Genomic DNA, 19,638 nt, shown 5'->3' with positions numbered 1-19,638 from the left:
GTCCTTGTATAAACTTTTGGCCTAGATCCCTGAAATCATTTTTTCGGACCCTCCATCCTTCTCTAACTTTGTCATTGGTGCCAACATATACCAAGACCGCCGGGTCAATCCCAGCCCCCCCAACAAGCTGTCTACCCGATCCGCAATGTGCCGAACCCAAGCTCCCGGGAGACAACAAACTGTTCGGTTCATGCGGTCATGGCAACAGATTGCCCCATCTACCTTCCTAATAATGGAGTCCCCTACCACCACAATCTTTCTTGGTATCTGAGCATCCTGAGTCCCCACTGTGCTGGAGGAATTATTCCCCTGGCTGCTAGAGGAACCAGTCTCCCCCAGCCTTGCCATTTCTGCCCTGACACTCCCAATATCTTCACTCAATATGGCAAATCTATTGAGATGGATCAGCTCAGAAATGACCTGCCTCTCCCTATTGCCCCTGCTTCCCCTTCTAACTGTTACCCAGCTACATACCTGCTCCACACTAACAGCAACCAAGCTACCTACCTGCTCCTCACTAACAGCGCCACCATCTGCACCACTAGAAGAGCCTGCTCAGTGAGCTCTAAACCCTTTTCAAGATTGCCAATGTCCCTCAATATTGCAAGTTGCCTCTTCAGATCAGCAATCTCTGACTCTAAAGAGGCCACCCGCTCACATTTCTTACAGCGGTATGCTCCTCGGAACAGCTGCTCCAAGTGCACATACATGTGGCAAGATGTGCATTGAGTGACATTTTCAGTCCTGCTTATTATAGCAACTATGAAGTTTATAAGTATCAACAATAAACTGTTCAATATACTATACCTTGTTTAACCGCTTCCTTGGTTAAACTGCTTCTGGGTCTAACTGCACATTTAATACAAGCAGCACTTGAAATCAACCACACAGATCAGTATTTACAAGCCCAGAATTCGTTAGAAGCCTCTGTTTAAATAGGGACACCCACCAGGTGTGTCAGGTTAGCAATTAACTAACCATACCCACTCTGCCTCAGGCAAGAGAAAGGGGGAAACAAGTTACAGGCTTCAATTACCACACCCTTTAAAAAGAAATAAACCCACTTTACACTCTACAAATTCAACCACCCCTGCTAGTATACACTAGTATACACAGCACTTCCCTTTCCTTCTGGGTCTAACTTCACACTTAATACAACTAGCACTTGAAATCAACCACACAGATCAGGTCTCTCAACATGTATAAATATCTAGTATAACATGAATGTATGTAGCTCTATACAGTTGTTTTATTTATGTTTTTATTTTGCAGATACACTTGATACTATTGTTAATAATTGGATGAGTGTGCGAAACGAAGACATAACTAAACATTGTGGCCACTTTGGTTGTGTGTTTGTTGTTTGTGTGTTCTCTCTCCACAGGCCAAAAGCCTTGAGCGATTCTGATTAAATTTGAGGGTACCTTTCTGCCACCCCAACTTAGATCAACCAGAGGTTTCAACCAAATCGGTGCAGCCCCCATCTTGGAATACATTTTTTGAAGTGATAAAAATAAACCGGTACATCTCATTGACCAGATTCTTGATACGAAGCATTAAATGTATTATTTTGCAACTTGTACAACATTTTCAAACAATTTGCTTGAAACGTTTCAGAGAAATTAAATATTTAAAATTAAATTAAATTGGTAACCACGATGACAAACACTGTACAACAACAACCTGTAGATTTACTTAGAGATCTAAGGCTGTGGCCACACTGGCACTGACCGCGCTCATGCTTGAGAGCGGTGACGTCACCAGCTCTCCAAGCATGAGCGCTTGGCTATCCTAGCTATATCGCAAGCATGAGCAGGGGGGCGTTGCAGTCAAGCTGAGCGTGCTCGAAAGTCAGTTTATTTTGTTTATCTAAGTGCCGAGCGTGGGTGAGCGTGTGTGTCCGCACATGAGTGCGTGCGCACAGCGTGAGCGTGGATGTGACGATCCACATTGACTAAGGTAAGCGCACAAAGCGCGCTCTGCGCCAGCAGGGACTCAGCCTAAGAGGCAGTGATAACTATTCATTGCACAATAGGTTTTTGATTGTTTTTTCACGTCATCCGCCATATCAATATAACTGTTCATACATCACAGGCTTCTTGAGAATAATGAATTTTGTTTTCCAACTTTCAGACAGTTTGATGTGAACGATAGTGTTACATGGAAGTGTTTTGCACTTTACGATTTTATATTAAACGTATATCTTTTCAAGTCGCAATAATGTAAGAGCTGACGTGGTATTCGGTATTTACATTTTTGTTTGACTTCACGACAGTGCTTGACCGTTGTGACAGATAAGAGCCACGTTTCTGGATGACTTCGTTGCCGGGGCCTTGACAATCAGTGGAAACAAGGCTTATTAATAGGCTCGAATAATACCACACAATAGTGTGAGGCCAGACATCACCTGACATTACCATTTTTTAACTGAAGTTTGAGAATACTAAGAAAATTTTATGCCAAAATACACAAATTGATGGCGTTTTGCCTGTGTTTAATTCTGTGTTATGAATCTTTGCCCTATTGATTTAATCACTCATCCCACAACGCAGTATAAAATATAGCATTCTCCTAGTGTGCAGTGTTAATGTAAGTGCATGCATTCACTAAATGATACGTTTAGTCTATTTTTCTAAACAATATACCCAGTTCCGCTCCTGGCTCTTAATTCATAGTTCCTTTTGTGGTTATGTTTTAGTAAATAGTTACACAGTTACAGAGTCGGTTCAGTCTGTGAGAGGGTTTATCCAGCTAAAGCTCCTACTTAAACAGCTGTGTAAAATACAGGTTTGATGCATGTTTGAACACTGGCTATGTGTACTCAATCTTTCTTTATCTGAGGTAGATAAATGTGGACACATTAAAAAAAATGAGGCATGTTGTACAATTAAAAACTCCTTCTTGTATTAAGCATGTTGTCTGACCTTTCTGTTCTGCTTGCTAGTCTTTGTGGTGACTCTCTGTTTCTTCATGTAATCTGCATTGAAGTGAGCAAAGGCATATTCCACCAGGGCCGCAAACACAAACACATAGCAGATCAGGAAGTAGATATCCAAGGCTTTGATGGCAGATGCTCTAGGCAGAGAAGATCGAGCACTGACCATCACCGTGGTCATTGTGAGCACTGTGGTGATACCTGGCAAATAAAAACATACAATACTAACGTGTACTCTGAATTATATTAAGCAATGCAAGATATACAAAGGTAACATCTTATCATAACGTTATGATCAATTGGACTTTATATGTGCAAATGTGAAGTAAATAAAACAGATATAACCTAACAACTGTCCCAAAGAAGGTTGTATACTGGTAAATAGTACTGGCCATAAAATGGGTAATTATACTGGAAAGTCCCTACATTTCTCATATAGATAATTCACCAACATCTGATGGCAATTTCCCTCCATCTAATTGAGACTATTTTACCCAATGAGACTCTGGCAGGTACAGCTGACTGGCTGATCCAGAATGAAACCCATGACATAGCCACTAGTAGGATTGCCGGTACGTAGGATTGTATTATGTAAACTCCCCGATTTCTTCTCAGCTGGAAGCGAAGACTCAGTCTGGGAAACTGACCAGCTGGAAAAGAGAGTAAGCTATAATCACTCGTAGTACATAGTTATTTCAAAGTAAACATACTGATCACATAACCACTGTCAATAAGCGAGAAGAGAAGGCAGTTTAAACAAAACAAAACACACAATATCCATAGTTTAAATGAAACCTTCCAGCTCTGAGACTTTAGCTTTCATTTGTTTGGCTAAAATGGGTTAATACAAGAAATATACATATCTATTGCAGAGGTATAGCCATTTATCTAACGCCCATGTGTCCACATTCACGCCTGTTACCTGATTTGAAGTTCATTGGCTCTCTTGTGAATCTGTAATTTGTAATAGTGAACTGGGGCAGCTCAAGTTTATCCAGTCCATGGATCTGGTCCTGGGTTTCTGACCAGTGGTATAGAATATCTTCTGAGGAATATCCATCTGCCAATTGATCATGAATTATAGGTGATTGCTTTGAATGATTTTATTGTGCAACAACATCAGGTTCTTAAAATGTAAACATTATGCTATAAACCTAGCTGTGAAAATGTGTGATCTGTTATACACCAGTTAAACAAATTATTTAAAAATATATATATATCCTGTACGAGAGAAAACGTAGCCCTTTAGGCATTGCTCTACTTTCTGTTCACATTGAAATTCCCAAATATTTCTCATATAACCCTTTCTGAAGTAAACAAAGAAAACTAGATATGGAGTTTTCCAAAACCAAAATGGGATTTACACCTAGAAAAGACTGGAAGAAACAAAAAAGTCACCAACTTTCACCAATACGTCGCATTCTGGGAATATGGTGCTCTGACCTCTTCTTGTTTCATATACATTATTGTGTTTAAAACATTTTCAAATGAATTCATCATGTTAAAAATCAACACATTAGTGTAATTCGTGTGTGCTTTAGCCGATGTAATAGTGTGAAGCGCTAGGTTTGGAGGGGAAGCACACCCTTGTGTCAACCCTGCCAAATTTTTGCAGTTCTTTTCGGTATAAGTCCAGGACAGGCGACAGGGGGAGAGCAGGTGGTGGAGGAAGGGGGACTCGACTTCCGGCTTTGGCCAGCGAGGCCCCCTTTCTGTACCCGGCTCTCCCTCCTGCACAGATTGGATGGCAATGGGCTCAACCTCTGCTCCACAACCACTGCACAGGTCAGTGCTTCCACCTGCTCAATAGTTTGGTCGTCCCTGTTCAAACCGGGGCCCAGATCAATACTTCAGTCCTGGGCTTGGCAAAATTGTCAGTGGACCTGTATAAGTTGTTAGGTCAGAGGGGAAATGTTTTAAATACAACCCTGCAGCCACTCATTATATTAAAGTTATATCACTTTGACATGCTTACATAAGCAGGCCGCGGAGATGCAGTATTCTAGGACACACCCAAAATTGCAGCATGTTTCTATTTACGGAACATGGGGTTATCTTAACATGTTTAAATACACTATATTGCCTAGTGTTATTTTTCTGGTGGCAGCCACATGAATTGTGACGTACTGGTTAAGGGTTTACATGGCACACACTCACAGCTCTCTAGGTCCAGCATACACTCCTGTTCATCCATCGGGTACTTTGTTAGGTCCATGTCACAGGAAACAGTTGAAGTAATTCTGCAAATGACAGTACCTTCCCTTTAACAGTAATATGAAACTGTTAATTCATATTATGACAATTTCAGTATTTTAAAAAGCTAACAAAAATATTCTTATTATGTAGTCATATGACAAAAATGGGTAAGAAATTGTTGATGAAGATGTTTGGCCATAATGCACAGCGCCACATTTGGCAAAAACCAAACACAGCATATCAGCACAAACACCTCATACCAACTGTGGAGGGGTGATGATTTGGGCTTGTTTTGCAGACACAGGACCTGGGAACCTTGCAGTCATTGAGTCGACCATGAACTCCTCTGTATACCAAAGTATTCTAGAGTCAAATGTGAGGCCATCTGTCCGACAGCTAAAGCTTGGCCGAAATTGGGTTATGCAACAGGACAATGATCCCAAGCACACCAGCAAATCTACAACAGAATGGCTGAAAAAGAAAAGAATCAAGGTGTTGCAATGGCCCAGTCAAAGTCCAGACCTCAACCCGATTGAAATGCTGTGGCTGGACCTTAAGAGCGCTGTGCATAAACAAATGCTCACAAACCTCAATGAACTGAAGCAACGTTGTAAAGAAGAGTGGGCCAAAATTCCTCCACAATGATGTGAGAGATTGATAAAGTCATACAGAAAACGATTACTTCAAGTTATTGCTGCTAAAGGTGGTTCTACAAGCTATTGAATCATAAGGTATACTTAGTTTTTCACACATGGCTTCTCCATTTTGGCTTTATTTTTGTTAAATAAATCATGACACGGTGTAATATGTCATGTGTTGTTATTCATCTGAGGTTGTATTTACCTAATTTTAAGACCTGCTACGGAGATACAGGCCCCGTTATGGGGTGCTGGTATCTCCTATGCATTGAAATGTCCCGGTCACGAGACATTTGCATGCATAGGAGATAACGACACCCTATAACGGGGCCTGTATCTCGGGAAGCAGGGGGTCCCCGGACCTCAAATAAACGAGGTTCTGCTCAGGAGACCCCCTGCTACAATACACTAGTAATTTAATTTAAATTAAAATATGTAATACCCACTGATACACAACCCACCCCCTGTGCCCCCACATAAAATAATTTTTTATTTTTTTTACACATAGGTTTAATACCACAGGCCTTCGGGGGTCCCCGGGTGGTCCCCATGGGTGTCCGCAGGTCCCACAGAGCACCCGGGGGGTTTCCCACGGGTATCTGGGGGCCCTCGGGTGGTCTTATTATTCAGATATGGACCACCCGGGGACCCCCATCGGCCTGTGGTACTAATCCGGTGTGTAAAAAAATAAGTAATGGTTTTATGTGGGGGTACAGGGGGTGGGTTGTGTATTGTTGTTTATTAAATATTGTAATGGTTTTTGGTGGCTTAGGAGGTGGCTAGTATGGCTGTTGTGGGTATTTTTTTGTATTGTGGGTAGCGGTGGTGGGTGAACGGGGTATTAGCTCCAAGGATGGGTGTTTAGGCCTACTGGGTGGGTAGCGGGTGGACTTAACCCCTTCATTACTTTAGCGGTATTAACCGCTAAGGTAATAAAGGGGTTAAGTCCACCCGCAAGCCCCCCGTAAGGCCTAAACATCCACCAAGGACCAAAAACCACCTTCACCCACCCCGCTACCCTCAATAAGCACGACACTGCTGGTTAACCCCTTCATTGCTGTAGCGGTTAGCCACTAAGGTAATGAAGTTGCCTGTAAATGCATTTTTCATGCATCGGATTCATGCCGGGGGTCTCCAGTGGTGATATTAATGGATATCAGCTCCGGAGACCCCGGCATCAATCCGATGCAGGAAAAATGTACGTCTCACCGCTTCTCGGCAGCTTCTCCCCACCTTCTTGCCAACTTTTTGTTGCAGGATGATTTGGAGAGGAAATCTCCATTCTAGAGTGGCGATCAGCCTCGATAAGCTGATCCCTCGATCGTTTAATATAAAATTGTATATAAGAAACCTTGACAGGTATTACACTCACATTCTATGAGTAATTTAAAAGGCAGTTGAGAGTTTTAGCCTGAGTCTCTCACACTCCGGACTGCTTCTACATTCACTGGGAATCACTTTCGCATCACGTGATTGCGTCCAAGTCATGCGGGGTGTGATTTCAGTGTCCAAGAGTGAGAGACTGACGTCCAGAGAGCCATGCAGAACTGGTGTCCAAAGGGCCAGTAGCGGAGTAGGTGAAGATCTCGTGAGACTGTGGGGATCCTGTTACTAAATTGCCTGGAGTGTGCAGAGACCCGACCCCAGATGCTAACATCTGTGAGATTTTGAGAATATTGAAGATTGAGCAGAGTTCCTGGTCCCAATATTGGATAAAGGCATTTGTTTGTCTTTCTAACTGTGAGTGCATATCTTACCAATTAATAGTCATAATATTTCTACATACTACCCTATGTTCTTTTTCTTTCCCCATTTGTGCACCTAGGTCATTCTTGTGGCATTCATTTTATTGGCATCTGTAAAGCCGTGGAGCTATTTGGCTGCAGATTAATAAAGATAGATAGTTAAAGGGTTAACACCTCCCATTATCATTTTATGTCTGTAGCAACATATTATATGTTTTATATTGTTGAGATAATTGTTTAGAGTTGCGTTGTTTGTTATATATATATATTTTTTTTTATTTATATATATATATATATATATATATATATATATATATATATATATATATATATGTATATACATCTCTTGAAAGCTTATCCTATGACATAAATTGTTAGTCCAAATAAAAAAGGTATCACCTAATACTGAAGAACTCATTTATTCTGCACTATATATATATAGTGCAGAATAAATGAGTTCTTCAATATATATATATATATATATATATATATATATATATATATATATATATATATATATATAGCAAATGGAAATATTACTGTATGCTCATTTGCATGTCTCAGACAGGTCTGCAACCCCGCCTTTCCCCCTTTTACCATTATCACCCAGCACACAGTGCTTCCATTGCAGCAAAGGATTCTGGGAAATGACATGCAAATGACTTTTGCTTCAAAACCACACAGACACACAGACACAGACACACACACACACACACACACATAGAGTGGCCTGTTTTTAATATGTAGTGATAGGGTTTCTCCATAACAGGGAAGCCTGTGAGCTCACACATATGGAGATCATATTTAAATATGCTGTGATGCTGCTTTCCATGTGCTGGAGAAACTGTTAGTCCCATTTAGTGAATGGAGCTAAACTATTTTCCAGCACAGGGCAGACGGTTTCACAGCACAATGAACAGGGACCATTGAGAGGCACTCTCAGCACTCAGTCTTACTGTACCTGCTGCTGTATAAGATAACACCCTCCGGCTGCAGTCGGATTAGCTTGTTTTCCACTGTTACATCATGAAACCAGGCAGATTTGGCATTCACAATAAATGTATCTGGGAGCCAAAGTTTCTCAACAAATCTACTATCCAAGCCAAGAGTCTTGTCGGTATGGTTGTAAGATAGTCTTTCATCTCGCCAACTTTGACGCAGGAAGACTGTCATTGTGTATTCCTAAACAATGACATAATTAACCTCAGGAGCTCTGAGAATGCTAAATTGTCTAATAAGTAAAAAGTAACAAAGGTTTCCTTGGACTGTACTTTAGCCCTGGTATCAATGTAAATACAGGTTAGAGCACCATTGGAATATTTCTTAAGCATAGCAAGTATTATCAATCATTGCCATTGAAGACATCCATTATTCACCTTTAACATTTAACTATACAGCATTAAAGCTTTAATTTTCTCATTTATAACACAATCAATCCTGTTTATTAATCATGTTACTGTAAGCTGATGCACAGATAGCATACCAATGAACTTTTCGTAGAGCAAAGTAATATTGTGCTTTTCTAAATATACTATAAATGTACTGGAGGAGATTCATTAAGCTCTGATAAGGGGTATCAGAGGTCGATTCCGCGCTAACTACCATTTAAGTCAATAGCAGTAAACGCCAGATCGAGCTGGGATACCCCTTATCAGAGCTTAGGGAATGTCGGCCACTGTGTAGAGATAAGAAAACAAAATATTAAATGTTGCTAATGCAAGGCATCTAAAGAAAATAAGAATATACGTTTTAAAATACTCAAAGCAGTAGGAAATAGAAAGTACTGTTCTGGTGACTTTGACTTCTATTAAATAAATGTTGGCACCATATTTTTGGACATTAGCATGCCACTTTACCTACTATATAGGAGCAATGACATAGGTTTATTTATTTATTTTTATTTATAAAAATATTTTACCAGGAAGTAATACAGGTTAGGTTAGACTAGAAGTAATTTAGAAAAATAACCATTTGGGATTGCATTGTTCTAAATTGTGTACAAATAATAAATACATCATAAAAAAAACCATAATCCACATTTTTAGTGGTCTGATCGCCAATTATTTATGACAGCATAAAATGTTCTGTAAATAATGGCATAGTTGGTGGGGCAAAGGCAAAAAGGACGTTGTATGAGTCAATAGTGATTGTGTGTCAAATGTTTCCCTAATGCAAAATAAAAAAACATATCTATAAAAGACTAGCTGAGAGACCCGGCGTTGCCCGGGATGTAATTTTGGGGGGGCGTACAACAGGGTTAGGCTTCCCCCCCCCCTTGACAGCTAGGTGGGTGACTGAGTTGACTGAGTGTGTGGGTGACTGTGTGGGTGGGTGGGTGACTTTGGGTCAGTGACTGGGTGGGTGACTTTGGGTCGGTTTGACTTTGGGTCGGTGGGTGGGTGACTTTGGGTCGGTGGGTGGGTGACTTTGGGTCGGTGGGTGGGTGACATTGGGTCGGTTTGACTTTGGGTCGGTGGGTGGGTGACTTTGGGTCGGTGGGTGTGTGACTTTGGGTGGGTGACTTTGGGTCGGTTTGACTTTGGGTCGGTGTGTGACTTTGGGTCGGTGTGTGACTTTGGGTCGGTGGTTGGGTGGGTGAGTTGGGTCGGTGGGTGGGTGACTTGGGTCGGTGGGTGGATGACTTTGGGTCGGTGGGTGGGTGACTTTGGGACGGTGGGTGGGTGACTTTGGGTCGGTGGGTGGGTGGGTGACATTGGGTCGGTGGGTGGGTGACTTTGGGTTGGTGGGTGACTTTGGGTTGGTGGGTGACTTTGGGTTGGTGGGTGGGTAGGTTTGACTTTGGGTCGGTGGGTGACTTTGGGTCGGTGGGTGGGTGACTTTGGGTCGGTGGGTGGGTGACTTTGGGTCGGTGGGTGGGTGACTTTGGGTTGGTGGGTGGGTGGGTGACTTTGGGTCAGTGGGTGGGTGACTTTGGGTCGGTGGGTGGGTCGGTGACTGGGTGACTTTTTCAGGGTCGGTGACTGGGTGACTTTTTCAGGGTCGGTGACTGGGTGGGTCAGTGACTGGGGTCGGTGACTGGGTGGGTCAGTGAGTGGGTAGGTGGGGTCGGTGAGTGGGTGGGTGGGGTCAGTGACTGGGTGGGTGGTTTTGGGTGAGACTGGGTGGGTGAGTGTGAGACTGAATGGGTGGGTGAGTGTGAGACTGAATGGGTGGGTGAGTGTGAGACTGAATGGGTGGGTGAGTGTGAGACTGAATGGGTGGGTGAGTGTGAGACTGAATGGGTGGGTGAGTGTGAGACTGAATGGGTGGGTGAGTGTGAGACTGAATGGGTGGGTGAGTGGGAGACTGAATGGGTGGGTGAGTGGGAGACTGAATGGGTGGGTGAGTGGGAGACTGAATGGGTGGGTGAGTGGGAGATTGAATGGGTGGGTGAGTGGGAGACTGAATGGGTGGGTGAGTGGGAAACTGAATGGGTGGGTGAGTGGGAAACTGAATGGGTGGGTGAGTGGGAAACTGAATTGGTGGGTGAGTGGGAAACTGAATGGGTGGGTGAGTGGGAAACTGAATGGGTGGGTGAGTGGGAGACTGAGTGGGAGACTGACTGGGTGGGAGACTGACTGGGTGGGAGACTGACTGGGTGGGAGACTGACTGGGTGGGAGACTGACTGGGTGGGTGGGTGAGAGACTGACTTAGACTGACTGGGTGGGTGAGTGGGAGACTGACTGGGTGAGTGAGTGGGAGACTGACTGGGTGGGTGAGTGGGAGACTGACTGGGTGGGTGAGTGGGAGACTGACTGGGTGGGTGAGTGGGAGACTGACTGGGTGGGTGAGTGGGAGACTGACTGGGTGGGTGAGTGGGAGACTGACTGGGTGGGTGAGTGGGTGACTGACTGGGTGGGTGAGTGGGTGACTGACTGGGTGGGCGAGTGGGTGACTGACTGGGTGGGTGAGTGGGTGACTGACTGGGTGGGTGAGTGGGTGACTGACTGGGTGGGTGAGTGGGTGACTGACTGTGTGGGTGAGTGGGTGACTGACTGGGTGGGTGAGTGACTGACTGACTGGGTGGGTGAGTGGGTGACTGACTGGGTGGGTGAGTGGGTGACTGACTGGGTGAGTGGGTGACTGACTGGGTGAGTGGGTGACTGAGTGGGTGACTGGGTGGGTGAGTGGGTGACTGGGTGGGTGGGTGACTGACTGACTGACTGAATGGGTGGGTGACAGACTGAATGGGTGACTGGGTGACTGAATGGGTGGGTGACTGGGTGACTGAATGGGTGGGTGACTGGGTGACTGACTGAATGGGTGACTGAGTGACTGGGTGGGTGACTGAGTGGGTAGGTGGGTGACTGAGTGGGTGGGTGGGTGAGTGACTAAGTGGGTGGGTGACTGAGTGGGTGGGTGACTGAGTGGGTGGGTGACTGAGTGGGTGGGTGACTGAGTGGGTGGGTGACTGAGTGGGTGGGTGACTGGGTGAAAGTGGGTGACTGGGTGAAAGTGACTGGGTGGGTGTGTGGGTGGGTGGGTGACTGAGTGAGTGGGTGGGTGACTGAGTGAGTGGGTGACTAAGTGAGTGGGTGGGTGACTAAGTGAGTTTTTGGGTGACTAAGTGAGTGGGTGGGTGGGTGACTGAGTGGGTGACTGAGTGAGTGACTGAGTGAGTGGGTGGGTGACTGGGTGGGTGGGTGAGTGGGTGACTGGGTGAAAGTGGGTGACTGGGTGAAAGTGACTGGGTGGGTGTGTGGGTGACTGGGTGGGTGTGTGGGTGTGTGGGTGTGTGTGTGTGGGTGGGTGACTGGGTGACAGTGGGTGTGGGTGGGAGACAGTGGGTGACTTACCTTGACCCCGTGGCATCTGGCTGGGGCAGGAGGTGAGTTCGGGAAGCTGGTGGGGGGGGGGGCAAGAGTGGCAGGAGACCCGCGCCGCGCTTCCCCTCCATCTGGGAGCCGGTGCACGTGAGGAGGAGTCCCGCGCCGTGCTTCCCCTCCGTCTGGGAGCCGGCGCACGTGAGAAGGAGTCCCGCGCCGCGCTTCCCCTCCGTCCGGGAGCCGGCGCACGTGAGGGGGAGTGCAGGAGGCCCGGGCCGCGCCGCGAGGGGGGAGGAGCCTTGAGTTTGCTGCTGAGCAGGAGGGCCGCGCTTCCTCCGGGAGCGGCGCACGGTGAGGGTGATGGTGCGGCTGGGGATGTTGCGGAGCGTGGGGATTTGGGTGAGGTGGGGAGGGGGGAGAGAGTGAGGGGCACCGGGAGAGGAGGGGGGGGGGGGGTGTGTGTGGAAGGTGAGCTGCGGTCCAACTGACGGGGGAGAGTGAGTGAGGGTGTGTGTGTGTGTGTGTGTGTGTGTGTGTTTTTTTTTTGGCCGTCACTCTGCCTCAGGCCAATGAGAGGTGCGGGGGCGGGCAGGCCAAGGGACCAATGAGATTGCCGCTAGGGACGCAGACATACAGTGCTTTCAGAAATATATAGTAGATTTACATTCAATGAAAGCATTGAGGCTGTTTATTTTTGATAAATCAAATGCAGCAGCTTTAACGTTTGTAACATTTTTGCAGTAAGAAAACTTTGGGCGACCACCTTGACATACAACAACCAACACTGTTCCAACATTTGGTCCTGTGGCTTCTGCCAATGACGTTACCGATACATCAAACTCAAATCCCAGACTATAATTGCCACATACAACAGTTTAGAGAAAAAGAAGAGCCATAAATCCTTTGAATATTACCATGTTCACTTCCGAGATGTGATCAATACTGGTTACTTCAATATCTACAGAAACATTCACAGGAGGACCTAACAACAGAAGATGGGAATCAAAGTGAGAGTTGCACAGAAATGCAAATGAATACATAATGTATAAGACAAACAACCTACACAGTAGAGGCAACATTGAGAGAAGTCCCCCTGTGTTTCACACCGAGGCCCTTGGTTAATAAAGTCTGAAGCTCAGCCGAAAACTGCCATCGACTTATTGAATAAGGGATCAAATGGCAATCACGATACAGTATTATTAATTTGTATAAATTGCCTTTCTTTTTACTTGTCGTCATCCTGATTGCATGCAATACTACACCATGAAATCCACCAATAGTTTTCAATTCTTGATATAAATATTGATTTAAAAAAAACATTTTTTGATGGACCTCCAAAAAAATAACCACTATGTTAATTAAATCCCGTTTGGCTCTGGTCATTTTTGTAGTTCATATGTATGAGCTTGTAAACTGCTTTAAAGTTATAAGAATGTTAAATAATGCAGGAGCTTCCAAGGCCAAATCAGCATGTGGTCCATTATGTAATGTGGCCACCCTTTACAAAAACTGGTTCCCTTCTGAAATTCTCACCACCCTGCGGCGTATTGAGTGCCCATTACGAGTGGAACAGCGCACTAGTACAATACTTATATCTTCCACTGCGCACTTTAAACTCCCCTCTAAAAAATTCTGAAATCAACATGATCTGCCCTCATGTAATACCTCCAATCTCAGGTCTAAAATTTCTTGCGTATCCTTTCATCAAGTCATCCAAGTTAGGCATCCAAGAAATCTCAATGTTCGAACCAATGTAGTCTCCGATGTCTTCTGCACTACTGTTAAAATAGCAAGAAGGTCTTTATGTTATGTACTGTACTGTAAGTAAAGATTCTGCTAAACCAAACCAAACAGTAGGACACTAGAGGGCTGTCATTCTCCTACATTATAGAACCATAACAATATCCTCTGATGCTTAGAATACATTTAGTCATTTAATCACATTAACATTCAATTCATTATTGGGCTTCATAAAATGCAGGCTCTTCTAAACCAATGGAAATATCTCCCAGGAAATATTTACATATTTATATTATTGTTATATATGTCACAATCAGCACCGGGCATGATAATAAAAATACTGTTATCTACAATAGAGTACCAACGTTTTCAGACTCTATTATATTGTAGATGATCTGTTACATAAACTCACTTTATTTTGATTATCGTGTCCAGTGCTGGTTGTGACATACTCTGCTCAGGATATGCTAGTGTATACAGTCTAACAGTCTAACAGTCTAACAGTCTAACAGTCTATGAACTCTAGCCTTAACCCTGCCCTGACCAGGCCAAAGGACCATTGCAACTTGCCTGGCGTGTGATGCCATGTCTAAGCACGCTATATAATTGCTGTAACAATATAATATTTTGTTCTTCTTTATAGCACTGACAGTGTACACAGCGCGGTACATAGACTTTTGCAGGGACAATAAGTCACTGCTCTGTAGAGTTTAATAACTAAACTCCCGAGGCACAGGAAGAAAAAGGCACCTGCCCAAGTTCACAAGGAGAGATGATAATGGGTGCCAGGTTAACACACTGCGAAAGGCAGTGTCATCACCGCTGAGCTCACCCTAGTCTATGAACACAGTGTGGTGGAGAAGCACATAGGGGCAGTCCAGTTATATTTGGGGGGTTTCTGTGCCATTCGAGAGTAGCAGAGGCGGATGTGCAGGATGCAGGGCACTAAAAACAGGTGGCAACTGGCCCACCAGAGACAGCCAGAGGAATGCTGAAATAGTTCTGTATATTTCCTGACACTCACATATACATATATATATATATATATATATATATATATATATATATATATCACTCATACATACTGTACATATATATACACACACATTTGAACTTTTGTTTGTGCGCTATTGAAAGGAGAATTTCCTTCTCCCTCCCGATGTGAGGAGCAGAGGGTCTCTGGAGCTGAACCATGCTGATTTACCCTCAGGGGACCCCTTTCCTCCCGAGATACATACCTCTCATGGTGCTGCCATTATCCCCTGCAAGTTTAACGTTCACGTGTTATGCAGACCAAAGGGAAGCCGTAATGGATGGTGTTCCAGCTTCCTATTCACAGACTATTGCGCTCCCAGCCGGGGATGATGCTGGCATGACCTACGGAGTATTTTAGGAAGCAGTGGGACCCCGGAGCACAAATTAACCAGGTTCAGTTCCTGAGACCCCCTGCTCTACACCTAATGCAAAAAAACACAACCTGGGGAGAAATTCAGCTTCAGCATTCAACTTACAACCACACGAACAGCTCTCATTCATAAACTGAACATATAATCATATACAGTTGTAACGGTCTTTCTGGCCCGGCCTGACCCACCCAATCTGTCATTGGCCCCTGTGGTCTAACCGGACCCCATTACAGTGTGAATATGCCTGATGGTGCACCTGCTGGCTACAGGACTCCTGAGTCTCCCGCATGATGGTATGTGGGGAGGACCCGTCAGACAGGCAGCTGAGGTAGTGTGCTGAGTCTCACCTAGTTCCAGTGCAGCGCCTCCACCTCACCAGGGTCCCTGCGTCCGCAAGGGGATGATCCTGGCGAGGAACTCCTCCGTGGTGCTCCTCTCTGTACACTCATTCCAGATAGATACACGAGAGGGTTTCTGGCTGAACTCATCTTTATTGACACGGCAGGGCAACTGCCCTCCACAAGGAGTATCTTCAGCCGCTCATCTCGCCAGTGCTCCCTTTTGATAGGTATATCACCTAGATCAGGGATTCACTATTCCCGCAGGAATCACTGTCCTGTGCCAGGTCCCTGGACACAGCCTCCCATGGAGTTACTATAACATAACTGACACTCTGATAGAACTTGAACTCCTTCCTCAGCTCTGACAAGAGCTGGAACTCCTTTCTCAGCAGAACAACTAGCCACCAACTTTAGAACACAGTGCTGTGCCTTATGTAAGCTTCTGAGGCTGACACATCTCTGACATCACTAACCATGGAGTCAGAGCATGTGACCAGTCCCAGCCATACACAGAGCACCCCACCAGGGTGTGAGGGAAAACCTCCATGATTACTGCTGGCATGCCCACACTTACCAGGCCTTACTGCCAGCAGGAGAGATGACTGTAGGCATTTTACATGACCGCTACATTCTCCCCCTGGTGAATCCCATCGTCCTCGCTGGGACCTAACTTTGTATACCTCTTTCCAGGAAGCACTGTAACGGAAAACATAATTAACATCACACAAATTTCCTCATAATACAGTACACATGAATACAGTCATCCGCCAAGCCCGCCCCGACCAGCAGCCACGAACCCGCGTAATGTCTCAGTACCCCCTTAATAATAGTGATCTGGGTCAGGTTTCCTCACTTCCCGGTTACCCATATCCAGGACCGTAACATAATAATGCCTAGGTGATCCTCTCTCTGGCACATAGGTCACCCTATGTTTGTGAACATTTCTCCCTATGCTCCACACTCGCATCAGGGTGTCTATCCTTTCTTCCGCCTTCTTACCTACAATGTCACTCCCCCTATTGGCTAAATACAGCTCTATAGTTTCTTGGAGCCACGTTTCCCTATTGTCCTCAATTTCATCCATCAGGGGCTCCGGAACATAGGGATACTCCAACCCATGGGATTTTTTATATTTGACTATTATAGCCCTCTCCGCCCTACTGACCCTGGTCAGATCAGCATTACCTGCCCTCCCAGGTAACACCCATGATAGGGGCTCATCAGGATCGACTGGATCTGACAGTGTGTCGGGACCCATGGGCGCTATGTCTCTACGCTCCAGCTGGAACCACCTCTTCTGTAGTTCCCTGTCCCTCTGCTCGGGTGTAAACTCTCCCTCTTTCCACCAGAAATCTACCACGTCCTCCCGCCGGATGAGGAACCGAGTACGGTCCATCCATGCGGAGTACCCCTCAAATAGTGGAGCCCACCACCGGGTCTCCTTAAAGGGATTAGGCCCTGGTTCCCGGTCGTCATCAAATGAAAATACCCCTGACGACCTTGTGGATCGCGAGTTGAACCACCTCGAGGACCCCGGAGCCTTTACTGCCGGTTGGTGTGCTGTATCCGCCACCCTCAATTCCCCTCCTCCCCGTGAATCACCTTCCGTAGCTCCACTGAGCTGCCTCTCCCCAGTCCGTTTTTCCTCCCCCCCCAAAGGTATGTCCACAAGTTCCAAGCTGGGCGGTGAACCCGGTGACCGTGTGATAGGGGTAGGGACATTAGCTAGGGCATGGGGTTGGGTATAGGGGCATGGGACGGGACCCCACGGGGTTACGACCCGCTCCTGGCTGTCCGTAGACTGGTCCAAGGATGATGCCTCACCCTCCTCAGTCCTGAGATCGTCTCTCCGATTTCTGGGCAATACGAGCGGTCGGGGACCTTCCCCCAATCGCCGAAGCGTCGCTGCTTCCCCTTCCTGGGTTCCGCCGTCGCCACCGGAAGTGACGTCCTCCCCGGAACCGGAAGCGTCGCCATCTCGCGTTGGACCCCCATGCGGGATCTCTTCTTCCACGACGACATCCGGTTGCTCCGCCGTCGCCACCGGAAGTGATGCCGTTCCTCCACGTGCGCGTTGGGCCTGGCGCGGCCCTTCCAGCGCTTCGCCGTCTGTTGTGACCAGGTAAGAGATAGGGCTTTTTGGCTTACCCGTCCGCAGGGGTGTAGGCGTCTCTCTCCCATCTCCGCCAGGTCCTGGGATGGCGGGACTCCGTCGGTCGGATCGCCGATCTGCGGGGGACGTCCGGTCACTCACCCCACGGGGCGTCGTTCTTCCCGTCTGTCTTTTCCGCTCCGTTTTTGCTACCGCCAGCTCACGAAGGTCCTCATCAGAGTAGTCCCCTCGCCCCGACCTAGGGGTCGCGGGGCGGGGTGAAAGTCTCTTTGCCCCTGTCGCGGGGTTTAATCCAGCCGCCTCAATGGCCAGTGACCCAGCCGACTTGACCGGCTCCAGTCCCCTGTCTCCGGGACTCGCGCGGTTCATCCACAGCGCGCCCGGGGACTCAGCAGAGTGCCGTGTCACATCCACCGGGGGGTCAGCAGGCTGTATTGGGACGAATGTGGGCATAGGCCACAGATACAAAGTCCCGCAATGAGGGCAACGTGCCATCGTATTCACAGTACCTCCGGGCAGCCCGCATTGTAGGCAGAGCCCGACCACCGTCTCAGTATTGGCCACCCTCACCACCAGCACCCCGCCGGGCACTGAGTAGGGCTGGGTGGAGACCATAGTGCCCACAGTGGAGGAGCAGGCCATTCTTTGTACAGGAGTCACTTCCTGTACAGGTCTCTCCTTCTCTGTGGTTCCTCGCAACTGACTGGTGGAAGTTGCTGGATCCGCCACTCCCTGCTTCGGCTCCTCCCTTCTCTGACAGAGTTGGAACCCGCCCCCAGGGGTTGCAATAATGGGCGGGTCCCACAGGGGAATATCATGCCCCTTAATTAAGGCCGCACCTCTCTCAGTCCTGGTGGGCGCGGTCTGCGTTTTCGCGCCAATTTCCTCCCCAGAGCTGGAGTCCTTTCCCGCGGCTAGTTCCCGCCTTCTCCTTGCAGCAGCTTTTTGCACAAGGTACCTTTGCTTGCAAATCACCTCCACGGCCGGAACTACTTTTTGTAGTGGCGCCGTCTGGATATCAGTCCCTGGGCCCAGTGGGTGCATCCCCACAGGCCATAATTGAAAGTCACTCCCCCTGGTAGAAATCAGGGGAGGGTCCCATAAACTCAACGGTTGACTCAGCACAGGGGCTGAATTAGTCACTGTCCATCCCGGCGCAGCCATAGCTTTCGCGCCATGCCCCCCATCAGGGCGGGGCTCTGCTGTTCGCGCCATTCCCGGCCAGCTCTGTGCAAGTCCTGCAGCAGCCATTTTTTCTGCGCCTGGCCCATGCGGTTTCCCTAGCAAGCGGGAACCGCCATTTTGGTTGGTTTTGGCGCCCAAAAAGTCCATTCGTTCGCTCTCCTCACGGGGTTCTCCCCCAATTATTGCAATGTCCTCACACTCTTCAAAGGTGGCCCCTCGCTGTCCCAGGCAGGATAAAAACGGGGCAGCCACGGCCTTTGCTCCGCTCCAGAGCAAACTCGTTAAGGACAATTCAGCGACAGTCTGCTCTTCAGTGGGTTGCACGCCACGGGTGCCCTCCCCATCAGCCTCTGTCCGCCATTTTACGTTCTCCGCGCCACGCGGATCCTCCACTCTCTCATAACAGTTGTCGTACATGAGGCTCCACTCTGCGGGGCAGCCACCACACCGGTACAATAAAGATTAGCTCAGATGCACCACCACATGTGTACCTTATCTAGGTGTGACCCAGTGTTGCACTACCTCAGGCTAGGCTCACTCTCTCAGTGTCTGCTGTGACTCCTTCCTCCCAG

The 19,638-nt window shown here is 47.1% G+C and overlaps 1 protein-coding gene across 2 annotated transcripts in view; it reads right to left on the bottom strand.

The window, feature by feature from the left end:
- Positions 1-19,638, bottom strand: part of GABRD (gamma-aminobutyric acid type A receptor subunit delta) — a 51,187-nt gene that overhangs the window by 3,340 nt on the left and 28,209 nt on the right. For both annotated transcript variants that reach the window (XM_075604842.1, XM_075604841.1), the window contains exons 2-8: positions 13,947-14,059; positions 13,196-13,263; positions 8,476-8,696; positions 5,093-5,175; positions 3,858-3,995; positions 3,430-3,585; positions 2,925-3,136 (exon numbers count right to left, since the gene is read on the bottom strand). In XM_075604842.1, coding sequence (XP_075460957.1) covers positions 2,925-3,136; positions 3,430-3,585; positions 3,858-3,995; positions 5,093-5,175; positions 8,476-8,696; positions 13,196-13,263; positions 13,947-14,007 — 939 coding nt within the window. In that variant the 5' untranslated portion in view covers positions 14,008-14,059. The remainder of the gene's footprint in view (positions 1-2,924; positions 3,137-3,429; positions 3,586-3,857; positions 3,996-5,092; positions 5,176-8,475; positions 8,697-13,195; positions 13,264-13,946; positions 14,060-19,638) is intronic.

The sequence above is a fragment of the Ascaphus truei genome, chromosome 6, assembly GCF_040206685.1.
Source record: "Ascaphus truei isolate aAscTru1 chromosome 6, aAscTru1.hap1, whole genome shotgun sequence".
Classification (NCBI taxonomy): Eukaryota; Metazoa; Chordata; class Amphibia; order Anura; family Ascaphidae; genus Ascaphus; species Ascaphus truei.
Note: the sequence above shows the minus strand (reverse complement) of the source record. Positions and strands in the feature narration are given on the sequence as shown.